The sequence below is a fragment of the Fundulus heteroclitus genome, chromosome 17, assembly GCF_011125445.2.
Source record: "Fundulus heteroclitus isolate FHET01 chromosome 17, MU-UCD_Fhet_4.1, whole genome shotgun sequence".
Classification (NCBI taxonomy): domain Eukaryota; kingdom Metazoa; phylum Chordata; class Actinopteri; order Cyprinodontiformes; family Fundulidae; genus Fundulus; species Fundulus heteroclitus.
This window is the reverse complement of record NC_046377.1, coordinates 4,269,588-4,286,966: the sequence shown is the minus strand read 5'-3', so window position 1 is coordinate 4,286,966 and position 17,379 is coordinate 4,269,588. Positions and strand designations below refer to the sequence as shown.

Sequence of the window (17,379 nt, the reverse complement as noted above, 5' to 3'; positions counted from 1 at the left end):
TTGAGTAAACAGCCTTTTGTGCATGTTTTGTGCAAAGTATGAAAAATCCCCACAGGTTCCCACCTGGCTGTTAAGTAGTTCTTCCCTGCTTCTAGTTTGCAAGTTGGATCCAAAGCAACATCTCTCCTCTGCATAATGGTTGAAAAAAAAGAAAAAAAAGCCCAACAGCAGGAGTTGCTAGTTTCTGTAAGATATTGTACAACATTACATGAGACATCAAGTTCCTTTAATTAATTTGGACAGTTGTGCATTTCTTTTTTTATATAATTTGTGTGCTTATTTGAAAAAGCACTGGGGGGAAAAAACAGTTACATTTATAATGATTATAACATCTGCTTTTCCGAAGTTGTGCATTTCTGTATTTAGGTTCAATGAAAAGTCAAAACATGACACAACTACAGTTATTTAGCATGAAGTTGAAATAAAAAAAAAAAATTATTCCTCATGACCGGTGAAGATCAGTCTGATTTTGGTGTTTTTTTTGTCGCAGGTCAATCCAAGGTTGTCCATCGCTGCTACACGAGGTAAGTCCAGTCACTCGGAGAGCGGCCGTGCTGTAAAAGAGCAAAGTTTGCGCCGAGAAGGTTAAACGACAAACTTTTATCCGCTGGGGCCCACAGAAAGGAGAAAAATAGCATCTCGCTAAGCCCGCTAAGCACTAAACTTCTCTGCTTAATTGCGAGGGAAAACACAAATAATCACATAAAGAAAACCTCAAATATCCGTGAGCAAATCTGCAAACTCCATCAGCGGAGGAAACACAACGGCGCACAACAGAGAAAAAAGGGGAACTATAAAAAATAAAATAAAAAATCAAAACAAAATGCTCCCCAATCCATGACAGGCGCGGAGACAAATCCAATTATTCGTGTCTCATGTTGCAAATTTGTTCTAATGGTCGGAGTGAGAAAGTAAATAAACGCCTGTGAAGGGGAAACAAAAGAATGGGATTTCTAATTAACTTGAAAGAGGAACAGCAGGGCGACTTAGTAAACCCATCTTTCATCTGCAGCCTCGGACCACTCGTTTGTTTGTTGCACAATGTTGTCTTCAGGACGGGTGGGAGGACTGCGGGGAGTGGGGGGGTGGGGGGGTGCACTGTACAGCTTCCCTCCAAATGAAATGTCAACAGATTTAACAGCGCCGAGGAAGGAGCCGCAGCGTTTTTCCAGCGTTTTGTCGATTTTATTGTTCATTAAGCTCCCTCCTCCTCCTCCTCCTTCTCCCACTTGTGTTCCAGGCTTCATTTTGCACCATCTCGGCTTTGAAGATCACACAAGGCTGAGGCAATAATTGGGTTTTGTGCAATTACAACGAGCATAATGAGAGAATTCGGGGAGTTTGTCTCGGGCCCTATCTCGGTTGCTCCGCCGGCAGGCCGTCGACTGTCACTTTCGGCCCGCCTCACTCTCCGAAAAGGACTAGGGGACGAAGGGGGATCTTATCGCGTCTGCAGATGGAGCATTCTTAGCACATCCTCGCGCGATGAAGCGGGGTAGATATGCTAATTGGCTCTTTTTTTTTTTAAAAGGAAGTCAAGAGGAAAAGCAAAGAGGACAAACAGCAAGCTGAAGGGCTAATCACATGAACCGATCAAAGATTTTAGAGGACGTTACTGAGAATCAATAGGGTGGAATACAAAACATGAGTGACCAACTGAGCATAGTGTGTGTTAGGGGTCATTCCTACCACCATATGCACGTACAATCCTAATGTTTCTCGTTTAATGCCCCAGCATCGATTACAAGCGGATGCCTTTTACGCAGCAGGCAAGCAGATCGGATTCTATGGTTTGAGGTTCCTGTCATATGCGAGGCCCTTGTTGTTCAATTTTAAGGTATGCATGAAACATTTCAAGGTCTCCTTACGGTCCTTCTGATCTGGAATCGTGTTCAAGCACCTCTCTTGGTGGCAGTGAACTGCTTCGTAGCATTTTACCGGATGCATTTCTGCTGATGTTTTATCTCTCGGTTCAGCTAAAGTCAGGATTTACTATATGTTATCGACCCTCCATACATTGTTTAACACCTCTTCCAGTGACATTTGGCCACAGTGCCACCACAATAAAACTGTCATTTTTCAGGACTTCATGCAGTAGGCAAAAAGAAAGCATTATGATGCGTGGAAGGAAGAAAAGTGGACGTGTAAAAAGATTTGAACTTTGCTGAAAATATGTGCACAGCATCCCACACGGCAATGCATGGCGGTGGCAGGCGGCCACATCGTGTGAGGAGGATTTTCTTCAGCAGGGAGGGGGAGGCGGGGGCAAGTAGATAAGATAATAAGATGATGATGGATGGAGCTAAATAACAGCTCTGGAAGAATACCTGTTGGAGGCTGCAAAAGACTTGAGAGTGGGGCTCTAGGTCAACTTCCAGCAAAAACAGCCACCCTGAACGCACAGCAAAAGCAATAGAATAGTTTATACTAGAGCAACACGTGGTCATGCAATGTGTGCGATGTTCCGATGGGGCAGGACTGCTTGGATTCAATCGTTAGATTGAAGATTAGTAGTGGTGTCACGCATTTTCGATAACATATGTTCTCAAGCTGAATTGACTCTGGCTGCCCTTAATGCCTACATCTGATGAGTATCTTAATAGTTTAGATGGGAAAGCTAATAGAAAGTACTGGAGATATTGGGTAATAAGAAACAAGTACAAATGTGTGAGTTAAACGTAACTGGTGTCGCAGTATTCATAAAAAAAAAAAAAAATTATATATATATATATATATATATATATATATATATATATATATATATGTATGTATGTATGTATGTATGTATATATATGTATGTATGTATGTATATATATATATATATATGTATGTATGTATGTATGTATGTATATATATATATATATATATATATATATATATATATATATATATACACACATATGTTTGTACATATCAGAACATGCCAGCCTAAGTGCAGACCTAATTTCCAGTTAGAATCCATAGGGGAAATCATGAAAATCGATTTTCATAGAGACATCCCCCCCCCCCCCCCCCCCCCCCCATCCAACATGACTAAATATGGCTTCTTTTGAAATGAAGAATAAGCCGAAATTTCACTTTTTAGTTGTGCAACGCTGGTAAAACATAACCTGGCAACGCAGCAAAACGTGGTTCACGCAAAATTGACTCAGGGCGGCTCCGTACGACTGCACCCCCCTCAGTTTCAGATGTTCACTGGTGAGAAAAAATAAAAACCATGCTTCCTTTCCACCCCTTTTGTTCTGCACTGCTTCGTGTTGGACCGTCACGAAAATCCTCCTAATAACCATTGAAGCTTGCGTTTGCAATGATATTTGTGGAAATGACCAAGAGGTATGAATACTTTCACACGCAACAGTATGATATAAGATACTTTCCCTTAAAATAAAAGTTTTGTGGCTTTCCGGGTCTCCGTGAAGACATCACCTGAAGGTTTACGTGTTGTCCATAATTAACCAGACTTGGCAATATTACCAAACTTGGATATTCATGAGGGATATGCCTGGCTACGTGTCGGTTATAACTAGACACAATGTTGAAATTACATCTAGTGTCCACTGGGTGTAGGATTGTAAACCTAGGGGGCATTCCCCAGTGTAAGTGAGAAAATAATGATCACATTATAGCTTCTATGCCAACTAATAGGCTCACTATACAATAATAGAAGATCAGCAACAGTTAGCATACTAATTAACACCAATCGGGCCCGAAGCTATGAAAAAAATCTGTTTAAATCTGCAATGCTGAGCAGACTTTCTTTTGTTGGCTGAGCTGACTATTAGAATCCTAAATCATTAATCGCAACCTCATAACAAACCTCACTTATTTATAACCTTTCAGGAAATTCACACTTCCAGCGAGTTTGATAAATAAGGACCAAAGAGGGTTTATTTAAAACATTGCAACTTTCTAATTTTATCTCATTACGTTATATAATAACCACTTGGATGACATTGTGCTAATGCAATTATTGAGTCGGTGCCTAATTTAATTTTTGGGTGGAGAGGGTATTTGTTAAGGGTTGCCTTTTATTTGCAATATTTATTATTAAATTTGGTTATCCTTTATTTAATTTGTTTGTTTGTTTGTTTTCAGTGTAACTTATGAGCTTGTGTTTCTTAAAATGCAACTCAGCTAAACCCTGCCATCACTAAAACACCCTAAGCTAAAAATATATAATACAAAAGGAGGATGCCAGTTGGATCTTTTGCTGCTAATCTCCACTATTACTGTTAGAAAGTAGACGTCGCAATTGTTTGTGCTCGTGTTAACCTACTAACCTGTATATCTGCAAGTTCTGTCGCAATCCTGGAAGACAGCGAATGCTTCTCCTGACAGGGGAGCTCCAAATGCTAAAATACACAAGTTGAAACAATACTGAGTCATATTTTATTTCCAAAAACCTACAAATGTACTCATTAAGCCTATCCAATGCTGTTAAGCAGTTACTTCATTTTAAGATTTACTCGTCTGAAGCAATGGCTTGTTTTGTTGAAAAAATATTTTTATATCAGGAATACCCCAAGGGGATATGTTGGATCTTTATGGGGGAAAAAAAGGTTTTAACAAAGGGGAGTAAGCATTCTTACTTTACGTCTCAGAAATAAAATGGGTGAGATTTGTTGAGGGAAAACAATAAAGACCAGGGCATTTTTCTACCATCATAAACAATGTTTCCCTTTTCTTAATGCTTCTCGTCGAAGGTCAGGATCGAAGGCCTCGACAGACTTCTCCACGTCTGCCACCAGCCTGTTGTCGTGGTTTCTGTCAAGCTTAGTTGAGCAACTAACACGTTTTTCACTACAGCCTCTTAGGTGGCGATAAAGCACTGGGTTGTCTACTCAGGAGAGGGAAAACAAGAAAAGAATTAAAAAAAAAAAAATTATAAAATGGCTAACAATATGTTTTTGTATCACTGTTCTCCTTATCTAAAAAAGCTGGGAAAACAGCAGCTCTCGCTTGAACTCAAGCTGCATTTTTCTTCTCCTCTTCATGATGGCTATTTTCTTCACTTGATGTGTGTTTGGTGCAACTTTTCTTCCTGATTGTCCCTGCTGGTGCGAACAGTACAAATCTTTGTATTAGATTAAGACATTTTGGGATCGGCCATTATGTATTGACCCTTCAATTCAATATTATGTGCCTGAGATGTTGATTCTGGCAACATCCATTTGATTTCACAGGTAACTCCTAAAGTATTTTTGTTCTTTACACTTCTTTAAAAAAAAGTCATGCACCTGACATTCGCTCAGGGAACTGAATTTAAAGTTTTGTAATACAGTATTTGTACCCTACAAATGTCTGCCATTTAGGTTTTTTTTTTTTTTTTCGTTTTTTTTTTTGGCACAACTGAATGTTTAAGTATATTAATCAAAATTTAACATCAGTCAAAAACAACCTGAATAAATACAACGTGCACTTTAATTAATGGTTTAATTTATCTAGGTAGAAGAAAGAAAATACTAAATAAACCTGGTCCTCTGGGTTAAGTAATTGCCCTCATTGGTAAATTGGAAAGTAATTTACTAACTGCATTTTTTTTTTTTTTTGGGAAGTTCTGAATCAATTTCTGAAAGATTTAAATTACGGCCAGACCTGTAGCATCAAGAAGTCGCCTGTAGGGCTGCTTTATCCATTCAGGTCTTATGGATTCTAATATTGGTTCAAAGGTATCATATGACTGCTATGTATTTATTCTGTGTACAGCACTTTGGTTATGTGAGTGTTTAACATCCTCAATAAATAAAGCTGGTATGATAAAGAGAACCTCTCTGACAAGATGAAGAAGAAAATATCTCAAAATACAACAATGAAGATCTTGTGCAAAGGAGTTAAACAAAAATGATTTAAATTAGTGATGTCTATCATGAAAAAGGTTACAAAGCGATTTCTATTGCTTTGGGATTCCAGCAAACTACAGCAAACTCCTGAAGGCAGTTATTAGGCTTAGGGTGAAATAGCTTTTTTTGCATAGGGTCAGGGTGGTTTGAATAGCTTCTTCCCAATAATAAAGGAAATCGTGAGCTAAATATGGCATTTGTAATATTTGTCTGATGTTAAAATTTGTTTGATGATCTGTACATTTAAGTGTGACCAAAAAAAAAATAAACAAATAAATAATAAAAGCAAAACCAGAGGAAATCTCTAAGGGGGAAATACATGTTCACAGCACAGAAACTACTAAACACAATAGAAAATTGTAAAAAAATAATGAGATGCTATTAATAAGGAATAATGAGTTATATTAATAATATTTGGGCTAAGTGTTAAACCTTTTTCTCACTTATTTTTTGCTAAGAGAACAGGTTTGTCTGCGTCTTACCTTTCCCTGGTACACGACGCTTCCCACAGGGCAGATCCTGCAGGCAGTGCCAGAGCCAAACATCTCCTTGAGACGCTGCTGCTGCAGGGCCGAGCACAGCTGGCCCATCGTGACGTATCGCTCTGACACTTTGAACTCCTCCTTCCAAGCAAAACAGCAGACATTCAGGAAATGTGAACCTTGACCTTTGAAGTTTCGTCAACAGCTCTGATATTTGACTGAATAGCTTTTTTTCTTCTCTCTCTTTTTTTTTTTTTTTTTTTTTTTTTACAGAGCATTCTGTCCAATCAGGCATCAGAAGTTAGACTTACTTTTGACTTAAAACTGTAAGAAAAAATTAAAAGGTAACTTATATCGTACCCATTTTTTGGTAAGCTCCAGGATGCTCTGTCGAGTCACTCCTGGAAGAATGATGCCATCTAGTGGTGGAGTTGCAAGCTCCTCATCTGATTAAAGCAAGCTGTCATATCAGAACATTAAGTGAAAAACATAGACCCAAGTAGTGTCAAGCAAAGATCCACCAACCTCCATCCTCATTGATCCAGTGCAGAAAGATGTTCATGGTTCCTGCTTCAGTTATCTGGTGGTCCTCTCCGTACAGCCACAGCACCTGCTGACAGCCGCAGCTCCCGGCCTCGTACTGTGCAAACAGGGTGCCTCCGTAGTTCCTGCAGAAATACCGGAAACATTTACTGTGGTTTGGCTATCATTAGTGAGAATGCTGTATAGCATTCTCACTTATTGTTTTCCTGTTTTTCTTTACTATTATTATTCCGTCGGCGTCTAACTACTCCCGCATACTTCAACCGATTTCAACAATTTTGGTATGAAAATGTTCGGCTTGTTCCCGGCATCACTGCTATTTCTCATGGTTATGCTAACTTTTACGCTTTTTAAAATATTTCACTTTTTGTGCGATTTCTTTGGCTGTTCCCATTGAAAGCAATGCAAATTGATACAAATTCCTTTAAATTCTTCACATTCTTCCAATCCTTTCAATTCTCCCAGTTCTTCTAATTCTTCAAATGTTTTCAAATTCTTAATTTTTTTTTCTAATTCTTCCAATTTTTCACATTGCTTCACATCTTTTCACGTTCTTCAAACTCCTTCAAATTTTTCAAACTCCTTCAAATTTTTTAAAATTCTTCAAATTCCTTCACATTCTTCACATTCTTCACATTCTTCTTTCTTCTAATTCTTCAATTTTTTTAAAATTCTTCAAATCTTTTAAAACCCTTCAAATTCTTGATTTTTTTCAAATATTTTAAATCTGATTTTAATGTTTTTCAGCTACTTTTTCTCTTCTGCAGGGATCTTGTGCTCAAATCATTCTGCAGATTAGCATTCTCACTCGCTGTTACGCAGGAACAGCTTTTTCTAGTTTTCAGTGTGATCCATCAGCTTGCACTACGGTACTATGTGTGGACCGACCCTCCCATCTTGCAGTCTCCAGTTCCGCCTTTCCAGGCCCGCGTGTACTTCGGGTCGGCCCACAGGGACAAGGCTCTCACCTCGGTGTCGAAGTATGAGCCGGCGTGACACAAAATGACGTAAAGCAAGGCGTGTGCCGGCTTCTTGACACCCAGAGACGGCTACGGTGAGAACAAAGAAACACACCGAAATAGACTATTTAGAGATAAGAGAGCATCTACGAATGAAAGAAAGAATTTGAGCAAGCAACACGTCTGCTGACCTCAGTGCCAATAAATGTTGGTCTGACATACAGACTGGCTGAATCCGAATGAGGCACCCAGTCCTGGTCGATTTCTATCAGCCTCCTGATGCACTCCAGCAACTCCGACTGATCAAAGGCCTTTTGAGAAAGAAAGCAGAAGAAAAAAACAGAACCAACCATACATTCTTGTTCTCAATAAGCCATCCCTTTCTTTTGATCTGCTCGAAAAAAAAACACTCGGTAGAGTTTCTTTTCTTTCTTTTGTCCATCTTACAGGTAGACAAGCTCTCTCCGCAGACTTTGCCATACGGCTCATGTTCAATATGGGTCTGAAGAGGCGGAGGCGACCGTCATCCCCTCGGTACACCTTCAAGCCTTCAAACAGCTCATGAGGAGAAAGAAAATACAGAAGATTTTTTCCATGAATTAATTAATTAATTGTCCATGAATAAATGGGCATACAAGATAGAGTCAAGTCAAAAGAAAAAAAGAACTTGTCTTTGAATTAATATTCAAATGTTTGTATGCAGTTCATAGCGGTTATAGTCAAAGGTTCTTTATTGTCACCATGTGTTACCGTGGTGAAATTTCTTTTTGGCCACTCCGGCTAAGGGTACACATAGTAAAGACAACCAAACAAACAGGTAATGAGCAAAGGTTACAGTTGTTGTTGTTTTTTTTTCATTATAGCGATCAAAAGATTCAAAAATGAAAAAGATGAACATTTAAAAGTTTGTATGAACTAGTTGTCCTTCATGAGTCACAAATAACAAATTGTGAGGTAATAAGGCGCTTTTGTGCAGTGATGATTTGAGGCTTCATTTACAGAAATGTTTAATTAGATATTCTGAGATAACAGTGTGCAGTAATATTAAGGTGATTGTAGCATATGATGTGCTAGTAACGCAGGGGTGATTTTGAAGCATTGCACTGCACTTACTGCTCCAAGTCCATGAAAATATATCCCTGCCAGCTTTTCCCATTCAGAGGCTCACATTTTTGATAATTTTTTTTTATTATTCCATTGTAGCTCTGACTGTATGTGTCGTCTTGTTAGAAAGTGAAACTCTGCCCCAATCTCTAACCGTCTGACATGACCGAAACAACAGTTTGATAAGCGTGAATACTTTTGCAAGGCTCTGTACCTGGACGCCGTAATGCAGTGCCGAACAGGCTGGGTGAAGGGAAAGGTTTCCAAAGGGCCTGATCAGGGGACTCTGCCAGCCCTCGTTGGCGTTCCATTCCACGGTCAGCATGTGGTCGGTGAAGACCGTCCCAAAGTCAACAACATCTGGTTTCGTTTTGGGAGTGGGTGAGAGCTGGGTGACAAGGTCTGCTGCCTAGCAAAACAGCACCAAATAACAGAAAAAAAGACAGAGCCACACTGTAGATTCTGTTGTTTTCTCTGTTTAGTAAATACCATGGAATTAGAATAGATTTACATTTTGATAGCAGCAACACATCTAAGAAGCCAGTATGTCGGCAATGAAAGTGTATAGAACAGGGGTTCCCAAGGTGGGGGTGGCAACCCCACAGGGGGTCACGAGAGACCTCTTATGGGTCATGAGATGATTTGTTGTTGATGTGCTAATAAAAATAAAATCATATTTTTTATTTGTGAAACCGATACTGAAAAGACTACTTTATTCTTGTTTTTTTATGGCTTTATTCTCATAATTTCCCCCCCAATAAAATGGAAAAAAAATAATCCTGTTCATCAAAAGGGGGTCGCCAGTCTCTGGTACTGTTATTTTGGGGGTCACAGGCTGAAACGTTTGTGAACACCTGGTATAGAACATGTGAATAGCAGATTAACTCACGGTAGTCGAGGAGTGAAGTGCATCAATAAACAACACCCACCCACCAAAAAAAAAGGTAATTATATATATATATATATATATATATATATATATATATATATATATATATATATATATATATGTATATATATATATGTGTGTGTGTGTGTGTGTGTGTGTGTGTGTGTGTGTGTGTGTGTGTGTGTGTGTATGTACGTATGCATGTATGTATGTATGTATGGATAGATAGATAGATAGATAGATAGATAGATAGATAGATAGATAGATAGATAGATAGATAGATAGATAGATAGATAGATAGATATTATTCTATTGTATTTATGTATAACGCAAATTGCTGCGTAGAGGAAACCTAACCCATCACACTTTATGGACACATATTCCATCCTGTCACAAAAGTGCAGCAGCTAATGTTGTCAGATCCCAGTTGAATAGAAGTTTTTTTTCCTGTGAGTGTGTTACATTGGTTTAGCCTTTTCATGTCTTTTGGAATTGAGGAACGAAACCGCAAGTGGTACTTCCAATGCGCCATGAAATCGGCAAGCGATCATGTGATAGTCAGAACAGACAAAGGGCAAGAGGGATTGCTGCGGTTTCCCGCTGTTTTCCAGGGCTGAGTCCTGCAATCCCTCTTTGAAAGAGACACCTCCAGCTGGCCAGCCGCCGGTTATCTGCTGGGATTAGGCTGGCCCTACCATCTTCTCCCTCCTGGTGCAGGAGGTTGCTTGCGCCCTAATCCCAGATTACATTAGAGTACAGCACTTGTAAGGAATCAGTGAGCGCACTGCTGCCGTCTTCCCCAACCGGCCTCTCCTTTTCAACCATTCACCTTGCAGGAATCCTGTTTCATCGGAGATATAGACATACACATTTTAAGGTTGCACTTCACAACTATCTTGACCTCACCTAAAGTAAGACAAGCACGCGTCAGGCATCGCAGTCAAGAGACACAAACTGAACATTGTGTTTTCCACTAATCTATTGCTGCTATTGCCACTCACAGTCTCGTCAGAGTTTACCTGGGATTATGTGGCTATAATTATTATCTTGAGTGCGTATCTTGACTGCGTAGGGGACATTTAATAGGTTTGGAGGTTATGTTTACGTCATACAAACTCTCAGGTCAATTGCACCAAACATGCAGCACAGGACAAAGAAGAGTACAGCAACTGCTTTCTTCACGTTCAGAAAGTCCCCACGATGCTCCCTGAGGTTTAGCATCTTGGTCATTAAGATCTACGTCAGGTGTTGGCTTAAACATCTTTCTAAATGTCCCTCTGACTGGCCAAAACATATTATAGGCCGTCAGAGTTTGAGGTCATGAGACCTGAAACATCAGACCTAAAAGTTGCATCGGGTCTGTCCTTCGTGACCGCAGTGCTGCGGGCGGCGCAGGATTTTGATTCCATAGCATGTGCAGCTCAAAAATCTAATAGAATTAAAGGCTGGGATGCAAACATGCAAAGCCAAAGCCAGCGCTTCTCCTTGGGAGAGCGAGTCTCTGTGAGCGTCTGCACATGTCTAATCTCCACCTGAGCCTGCTGTCTCCCGCTCAGACGTTCAGGGTCAGAAAACATGCGAAGCTTCGGAGACTTAGCGTGAGCTGGGGAAGTGGATTCTGCTGAGCAGGTTGCCGAGGTGCAAGAGGAGGACATGGACAGCAGTTGAGACCCCACCCACCCCTGATAGAAGAATGGGCATTCACGATGATGAACGTGAAATATTGTGTTGGATCACAGATTTTCTTTCAAAGGCTGGATTATTCTGTTTGTAGACTGCGGAGAGGACCGTAGATTCTTCGGATTAGCTTGTCACCTGTTTGTTGCCACAATAGGAAGTGGCTCCCAAATCCTTCTCAGGGCTGCTCCGGGCTAACTTAGGACAAGCAGCGGTGCCATAATATCTTCTATGCTGATCAAAGGGGGGGGGTTGAGTGTGAAGGAGCCAAGGAACAATGAAGATGCAACACCTGGAGCTACTACTGAGGGTAAGCGACGGGAAGAGTCCTTTACTAACATCCTTTTCTCTGAAAAAGATTTTGCAGTGTCAAAGCAGGCTTCTTTACCTTAAAGCTGTCAGTACTGCAGGCAGCCATGATGGTGGTATATAGTTTCTCCTCTGAAAGGAAACCTTGACAGTTTGAGCAATACAGAAATGCAAAGATATTGCCATCCTTACAAACATCTTATAGTAAGAACTCTATGGATTAGGAGTATTAGGTGTGTCTCCACTTAAACAGCATGTTTTGTCTAGGGTTAACGGTGCATATGTATCTTCCCTTAAAAGTATCTTTGATTCTCAAGCAATTATGACAACTGGACGTGTGTTACTATTCTGAATACCCAACATTTATGTTCAAAATACTATAGCTCTAAACATATCTGTGAAAATGCAAGTATAAACAGAAATCATTCAAATGTTGCAATAAGAAAGCAAATCCTAAACTGCTAATGATAAGAAACCCCATTTGTTATTTAATTTATCCAACAGGTAATCCAACCAGCAGTGTCTATTTAGTTGAAGATATTTTTAGTTTACCTTCAGAGCAGGAGCCTCGGGCGATGTGGTGGAATGAAACAGACTGTGTGCACCTGAAGGTTAAACCGCTTACTGGCCCCTCTGGGGGAAACAGTGTCATTGTTGGGATGTATAGGCCTACTATACAACCCAACTAAAAAATAGTTGTGTATTTACCTAATCAAACAATCTTTCAGTTACATCACGACAACAACACCTGAAGTTGTCGTTAAGGGTCTAGGGAAGCCAGACATTTTTATCTGACCTACCTTAAAGGACTAAAATATATATATATATATATATATATATATATATATATATATATATATATATATATGAAAAGTCAAAGAGTTTTATCTCATATAGAGACGAACATATAATTCTCCAATGTAATGTCTCAGTCAAACCGCAGGGAGGCGCTGCTGACTCGTTTTTCCGAACCGGGGTAAGTTCTATCAGTCTCCAGCGTGGAGCTGCCTGCCTGTGCGCGTGCTCGGCTTGTCTGTATGGACAGTTCATCAAACATTTCGTCATTTCTCTGTGGATATTTGCTCGCACGAGACAACGAAGGTAATAAAAAATACTGAAATGTTCGGGTATGTTGCGAAAATGACTCGTTTGGGTGTAGTCTTTATTGTGGAATTATATTTTTGTTTGTTTGTTTTATTGCCTTATTACATTTTGGCCGAAAATGAGATAAATAACTTTAGACATACATTTTACTACTTGGCGGACGAACGGTGGAAAATTTAAATTAGTGAGACACTTATATTTCAGTTCTAATGCTAATAAATTTGAGATTTAAAAAAAATGAAGATGTATGCATTTTGAAGAAAAATGTCTTTAAACGAAGAACTCATGTTAATTGATTAGCGCGTTTTGCGCACCTGCTTTTGACATCTTTGTCCACGAGGACGGAACATGGCTTGGAGCTTGCCGGGTTCAAACTAATCAGTTTCGGCTTTCATTATTATGACTTCTCAACCAATTTCCTTTTCTAGTTGTCTTAATCCGTGTTTGTTTTTAGCTGTGCTTCAACTCTGACGTGTGCCATTGTAAAACCTACGCTTGGTCTCACGGTCTTTGTGCTGGATCTTCATGGAGTCAAATCAACAATCCAGGAAACATGAACTTTAGGCTGGAAAAGCCCACGTTTATTAATGGCACCACATGTAACAAATACTCAGAAAGGGGGAAAAAATCTATTAAAGCTAAGACGAACCAATGAAGACTGGAACCTGTGATAGGACAATAAAAATTAGCTGGGTGGACAATTTTAGACAAAAATTAGACCAGTCTGTTTTTAAAGTGCAATGAAGGGAAGCTTCAATAAGGTCACTGGAGACAAGAGAAGACAACTTTCAAGGAGCAAGTTTACTGGGACTATACATATAGAGGGAAAAAGAACAAGGGGATTACAGACTGTGGAAGAAAAGACATTTGTATTTTTCCTTTATTTTTTATTTTTTTTATGGGGGGGGGGGGGGGTAGATTTTACCTTGATCAAATCTACATCAAAATGATGAAGACTGAAGACCTTTGACAGCATATTGTTTTATAGACTTGAGAGACTATATCTAAACAGAGTTTTATTGATTTTTACTGAAAATTCGTGATAGTAGCTTTACCACACGCAGTGCTTTACAAGTTTTAATAAACGAATGTTGAGTCGTACAGCAATACTGATGGAAGTGATCGCTGTGCCCCATGGCCTACAACGCTTTATTTCCCTTTTTTAGGAAAGCTAATTCTGGGCATGCACAGAAATGCTTTGATTGTCTGAATGTTCCAATAAAGTTGTCCCTATTATAGGAAATTTCGACTTTGTCTGAGGTCGTGTTCCCTTGCAGACATGGGAACACCCGTCATGATCACGTAGTTGTCATGAAATACAAATGAAGCGTAGCTGGAGGCTCCAATTAAGAAATCCAGTCGCAATAACTCGTCTAATTACTAAGTAGTCAACGTGTGTAATTTAATCTCTGCTTCGTTCTAGCTGTGCTGAGAAGCCCTCAGAGATTTTGAGAGAACATTGAGCAAGCAGTATCCTGAAGACTAAGGCACACGCAAATAGTAGCAGAATTCTAAAACGATATCCCTATATTTGAGTGGCAAGAAGCAATCTTGTGGAATAAGATGCCCTGAACCAAAATTCATCTTTTTATTTTTTAGTGTAATGCTATGTGTGGGCTAAATTAACACAGCACTTACCAAGGTGGTCGCCTGATGCTGGGACGATGGTTTTCATCTGCAGGGTTACTGAAGCTGGTTGCATACTGGGAAGGATAAAATTCACTTCAGGTCTGGCAAAGCTGGAAAGTTGTCGTTAGACGCTTTACCTCTAATACATGTAATCGTACAAATAAGAATAGGCAATTGAAATTCAGTCTCTGGATGTGAAAAGCTCATAGCAGTAACGGCTGGAATTACAGTGAAGATGGGTGCTGCAAAGAAGAAATTCCTCCATATTGCACTACTTTCCGTCGGTCTGTAATGTTAAATCGCGCACAGATGACACTAATATTTGAGGTAAGGTTCGGTTGCAATTTGACCAAATGTAACATTTAAAGGGTTTGAATACTTAAGCAAATCTGTGCAGCTGGCATTCTTTAGCCTGATCATTCATAAATCTTAACAACGGATTGACATTTCCTATCCGTGTCCCCTCAGACCTCACCCTCTCCTCCAGTAAGGAAGTCGGCTCCACCACCGGACCGTCGGCAGCATGGACTACTGCACGCCTCAGTCTTCACGCCGGCACAACCCCGTGGACAGCATCTGCCGCAAGCTTCAAACCATTCAGTGGCGTGGTGACAGGGAGCCCAACTCACCGTTCCAGATCCCTAAACTCTCCAGCAGCAGCTACGACAGCCCTCAGTCCGGCCTCAGGCGCAACCTGGAAGCCATTGTGAAGAAAGGAGCCTTCCTCAGAGACGACGGGGACAGGGTCAAAGCCAAAGGGATGGGGATGCCCAGCTCGGCGGCTTCCCACAGCAGCGGCCTCGGCTCCTACGTACCTCTCACAACTCCCAAAGGCAATCAATCCACCCCGGCTAATGTCACGTACACAATCACAAGCTCTCTTGGAGAAAGACGAGGTGCTGATGGGAGTGATTTAAAACACGTGAGGACATGGCAGCAGTACTGTTCGACACCCGCGGGCCAGTCCAGGGACTCTCCTTATTTCACGATCACACGAGGACCAAACTCTGCGCAGTCTGAGAGCGACGATCGGAGCGCCAGTCCTCCTCTGTCCCGTACTTTCACCCCGAGCCGCAGCACCTTGTCGTACAACGTGAACTTCTGCTCTGCAGACGCAACGAATTCAGTGGAGCATGAGCCGCGATACCCCGCCCTGGTGGTGAAAAGACTTTCCATGGGAGATGGCGGTAGGGGACATGCTCCAAAATAGATTCAGTTGCCTTTCAGAAACGATAGTTTGACAAAGATTGCGTTCCTTATTACTTTAGTTCTTTTTATTTTATAACTAGTCATGGTTATCATAATTAGCATATTTTAATGTCATTATTTACCCAGAGTGACTTGTTCTTGATGTCAAGATGCGTCTCTCTCGGGGAGGAAAAAAATGTCATTTGCAGGCCTGAATTGCACTGGTGAAGGAGAGATCCTTTATATTGACCCTTTTTGTTTCTATCGCATCACTCATCTATCAATCAATATATATCATCGTTCTTTGCATTCTAACCTAACCATCAATATTATTTCTATAGGACAAATACGTTTCAAGTCCCACTAGACATACCAGAAAGATTCTGCAGCTGGTGGTACTCAATGTTTGCTAAATGAACCTCTTTTGGCATTAGGAAAACTAAAATGTACAAAGGATGGAAGGGGATAATTCTGCCTCACAGGTCCTCCCCTCTGTATGACTCAAAGTAAACTTTGTGATTTTCATACAGTGATAGTTGCTATGCATGTAAATGAATATGAAACCAATATGAAGTTAAGAGTCTGTGACAGCTTTGACTTCTGTAGCCTTTGTCTAAATTCATAGGATTGTCTTATTCTAGTTGGACATTATATAGTCTATTTTTTGAATTAGTGTAAGGTTGAAAGCGCATGGTAATGTAGATCTTCTTGACTAAATTTGACCTATGATCTATTATTCTGATTTTAAGTGTTCTGGACTGGGCTCCAAGTAATTCTTTGTGGGCAGATCTCAAGCAAATAAATGCACTTGCAGTTTAGCAAGTTAGTTGTAACATTTAATTAGGTTTTTCAGTTCTCCTTTAAAATTAAACTTAAGAGTGGAGTAAGAAATTATTGAAACTTTCCCTATTGATTTTTTTTTTTTTTCGGTCTGTTGCAGCAGTGTAATGTACCAGAATTTGTTTGGTCACTATTAGTTGTTCCTGTGCCCGGAGGATAATCATGTGCTTTCTGCGCTGCATAATTCTGTACACTCTGTCTCCTGTGTGTTGTGTTCAAGCTCCTTCAGGAACGTTGGTTAACTCTGAGAACAGGAGAAATATGGCAGAGATCAGTCTCATCTGTGAAGAGAATCTGCTCGATACCATATTTCATGCTTGTGACACCCAACGCAGAGGTACGCCCACTCATACTCACACATGTACGCGCACACGGCACTTATTTGCTGGGTCATGTGTCGCCTGTCCAACCACATGACTATAAGTGTTTGAAGCGATTTTAGGGTGTGCATTACAGTCAATCTGTAAGTAGTTCCACTTAACACTGCACTACTATATACAGTTAAAACCAGATGTTTAGATACACTGTATAAAAGGGCACAAACCTCCTGAGATTAAATAAACGTTTCCAGTTTTAGGTCAGTTAGGATTAACAATATGATTTCCAAGGCCATTTTAAAGGCAAATACTGCCTTATGGTAATTAGTGGCAGACTAGCTGGTCTGAGTATTTTAGAAACTATTCAAACTATTACTGCATGGTCCAAAATCCATAGTGAAGGTGAAAACTATTAGATCATGAAAGTTGAAGTTGCCCTTTTTATAACTCTACAGCTGGAAAGTCAAAGTCAATTCATGTCGCCAATCTCTAATTTTG

At 40.2% G+C, this 17,379-nt stretch overlaps 2 protein-coding genes across 6 annotated transcripts in view; one reads left to right on the top strand and one right to left on the bottom strand.

Moving 5' to 3' along the window:
- Window positions 1–435: 435 nt before the first annotated feature.
- bcat1 (branched chain amino-acid transaminase 1, cytosolic) lies at window positions 436–12,435 on the bottom strand. The gene is made up of 11 exons (XM_021323850.2): window positions 12,356–12,435; window positions 11,883–11,935; window positions 9,143–9,337; window positions 8,272–8,382; window positions 8,016–8,135; window positions 7,754–7,914; window positions 6,848–6,990; window positions 6,683–6,768; window positions 6,323–6,463; window positions 4,281–4,352; window positions 436–554 (listed from the first exon to the last, which is right to left on the bottom strand). Exons 2-11 carry the CDS (start codon window positions 11,910–11,912, stop codon window positions 516–518), a joined length of 1,098 nt encoding a protein of 365 aa, XP_021179525.2. The 5' UTR covers window positions 11,913–11,935; window positions 12,356–12,435; the 3' UTR covers window positions 436–515.
- Window positions 11,376–17,379, top strand: part of lrmp (lymphoid-restricted membrane protein) — a 44,452-nt gene continuing 38,448 nt past the window's right edge. For 2 of the 5 annotated variants that reach the window (XM_036149068.1, XM_036149067.1), the window contains exons 1-3: window positions 11,377–11,804; window positions 15,005–15,723; window positions 16,785–16,901. In XM_036149068.1, the coding sequence (XP_036004961.1) occupies window positions 15,060–15,723; window positions 16,785–16,901 (781 nt within the window). In that variant the 5' untranslated portion in view covers window positions 11,377–11,804; window positions 15,005–15,059. Of the gene's footprint in view, window positions 11,805–12,783; window positions 12,905–15,004; window positions 15,724–16,784; window positions 16,902–17,379 lie in introns of those variants that run through there. The other 3 variants (XM_036149066.1, XM_036149069.1, XM_036149065.1) reach the window with 3 other exon arrangements.

What these genes read in the sequence shown, in the direction of transcription:
- bcat1 (XM_021323850.2), bottom strand. Translation starts at nt 11,912, where the DNA reads ATGGCTGCCTGCAGTACTGACAGCTTTAAG. An exon ending in GCAGTACTGACAGCTTTAAG is followed by an intron (nt 9,338 to 11,882) that starts GTAAAGAAGCCT and finishes CTGTTTTGCTAG; the next exon opens with GCAGCAGACCTTGTCACCCA. An exon ending in CAACATTTATTGGCACTGAG is followed by an intron (nt 7,915 to 8,015) that starts GTCAGCAGACGT and finishes TTCTCACCGTAG; the next exon opens with CCGTCTCTGGGTGTCAAGAA.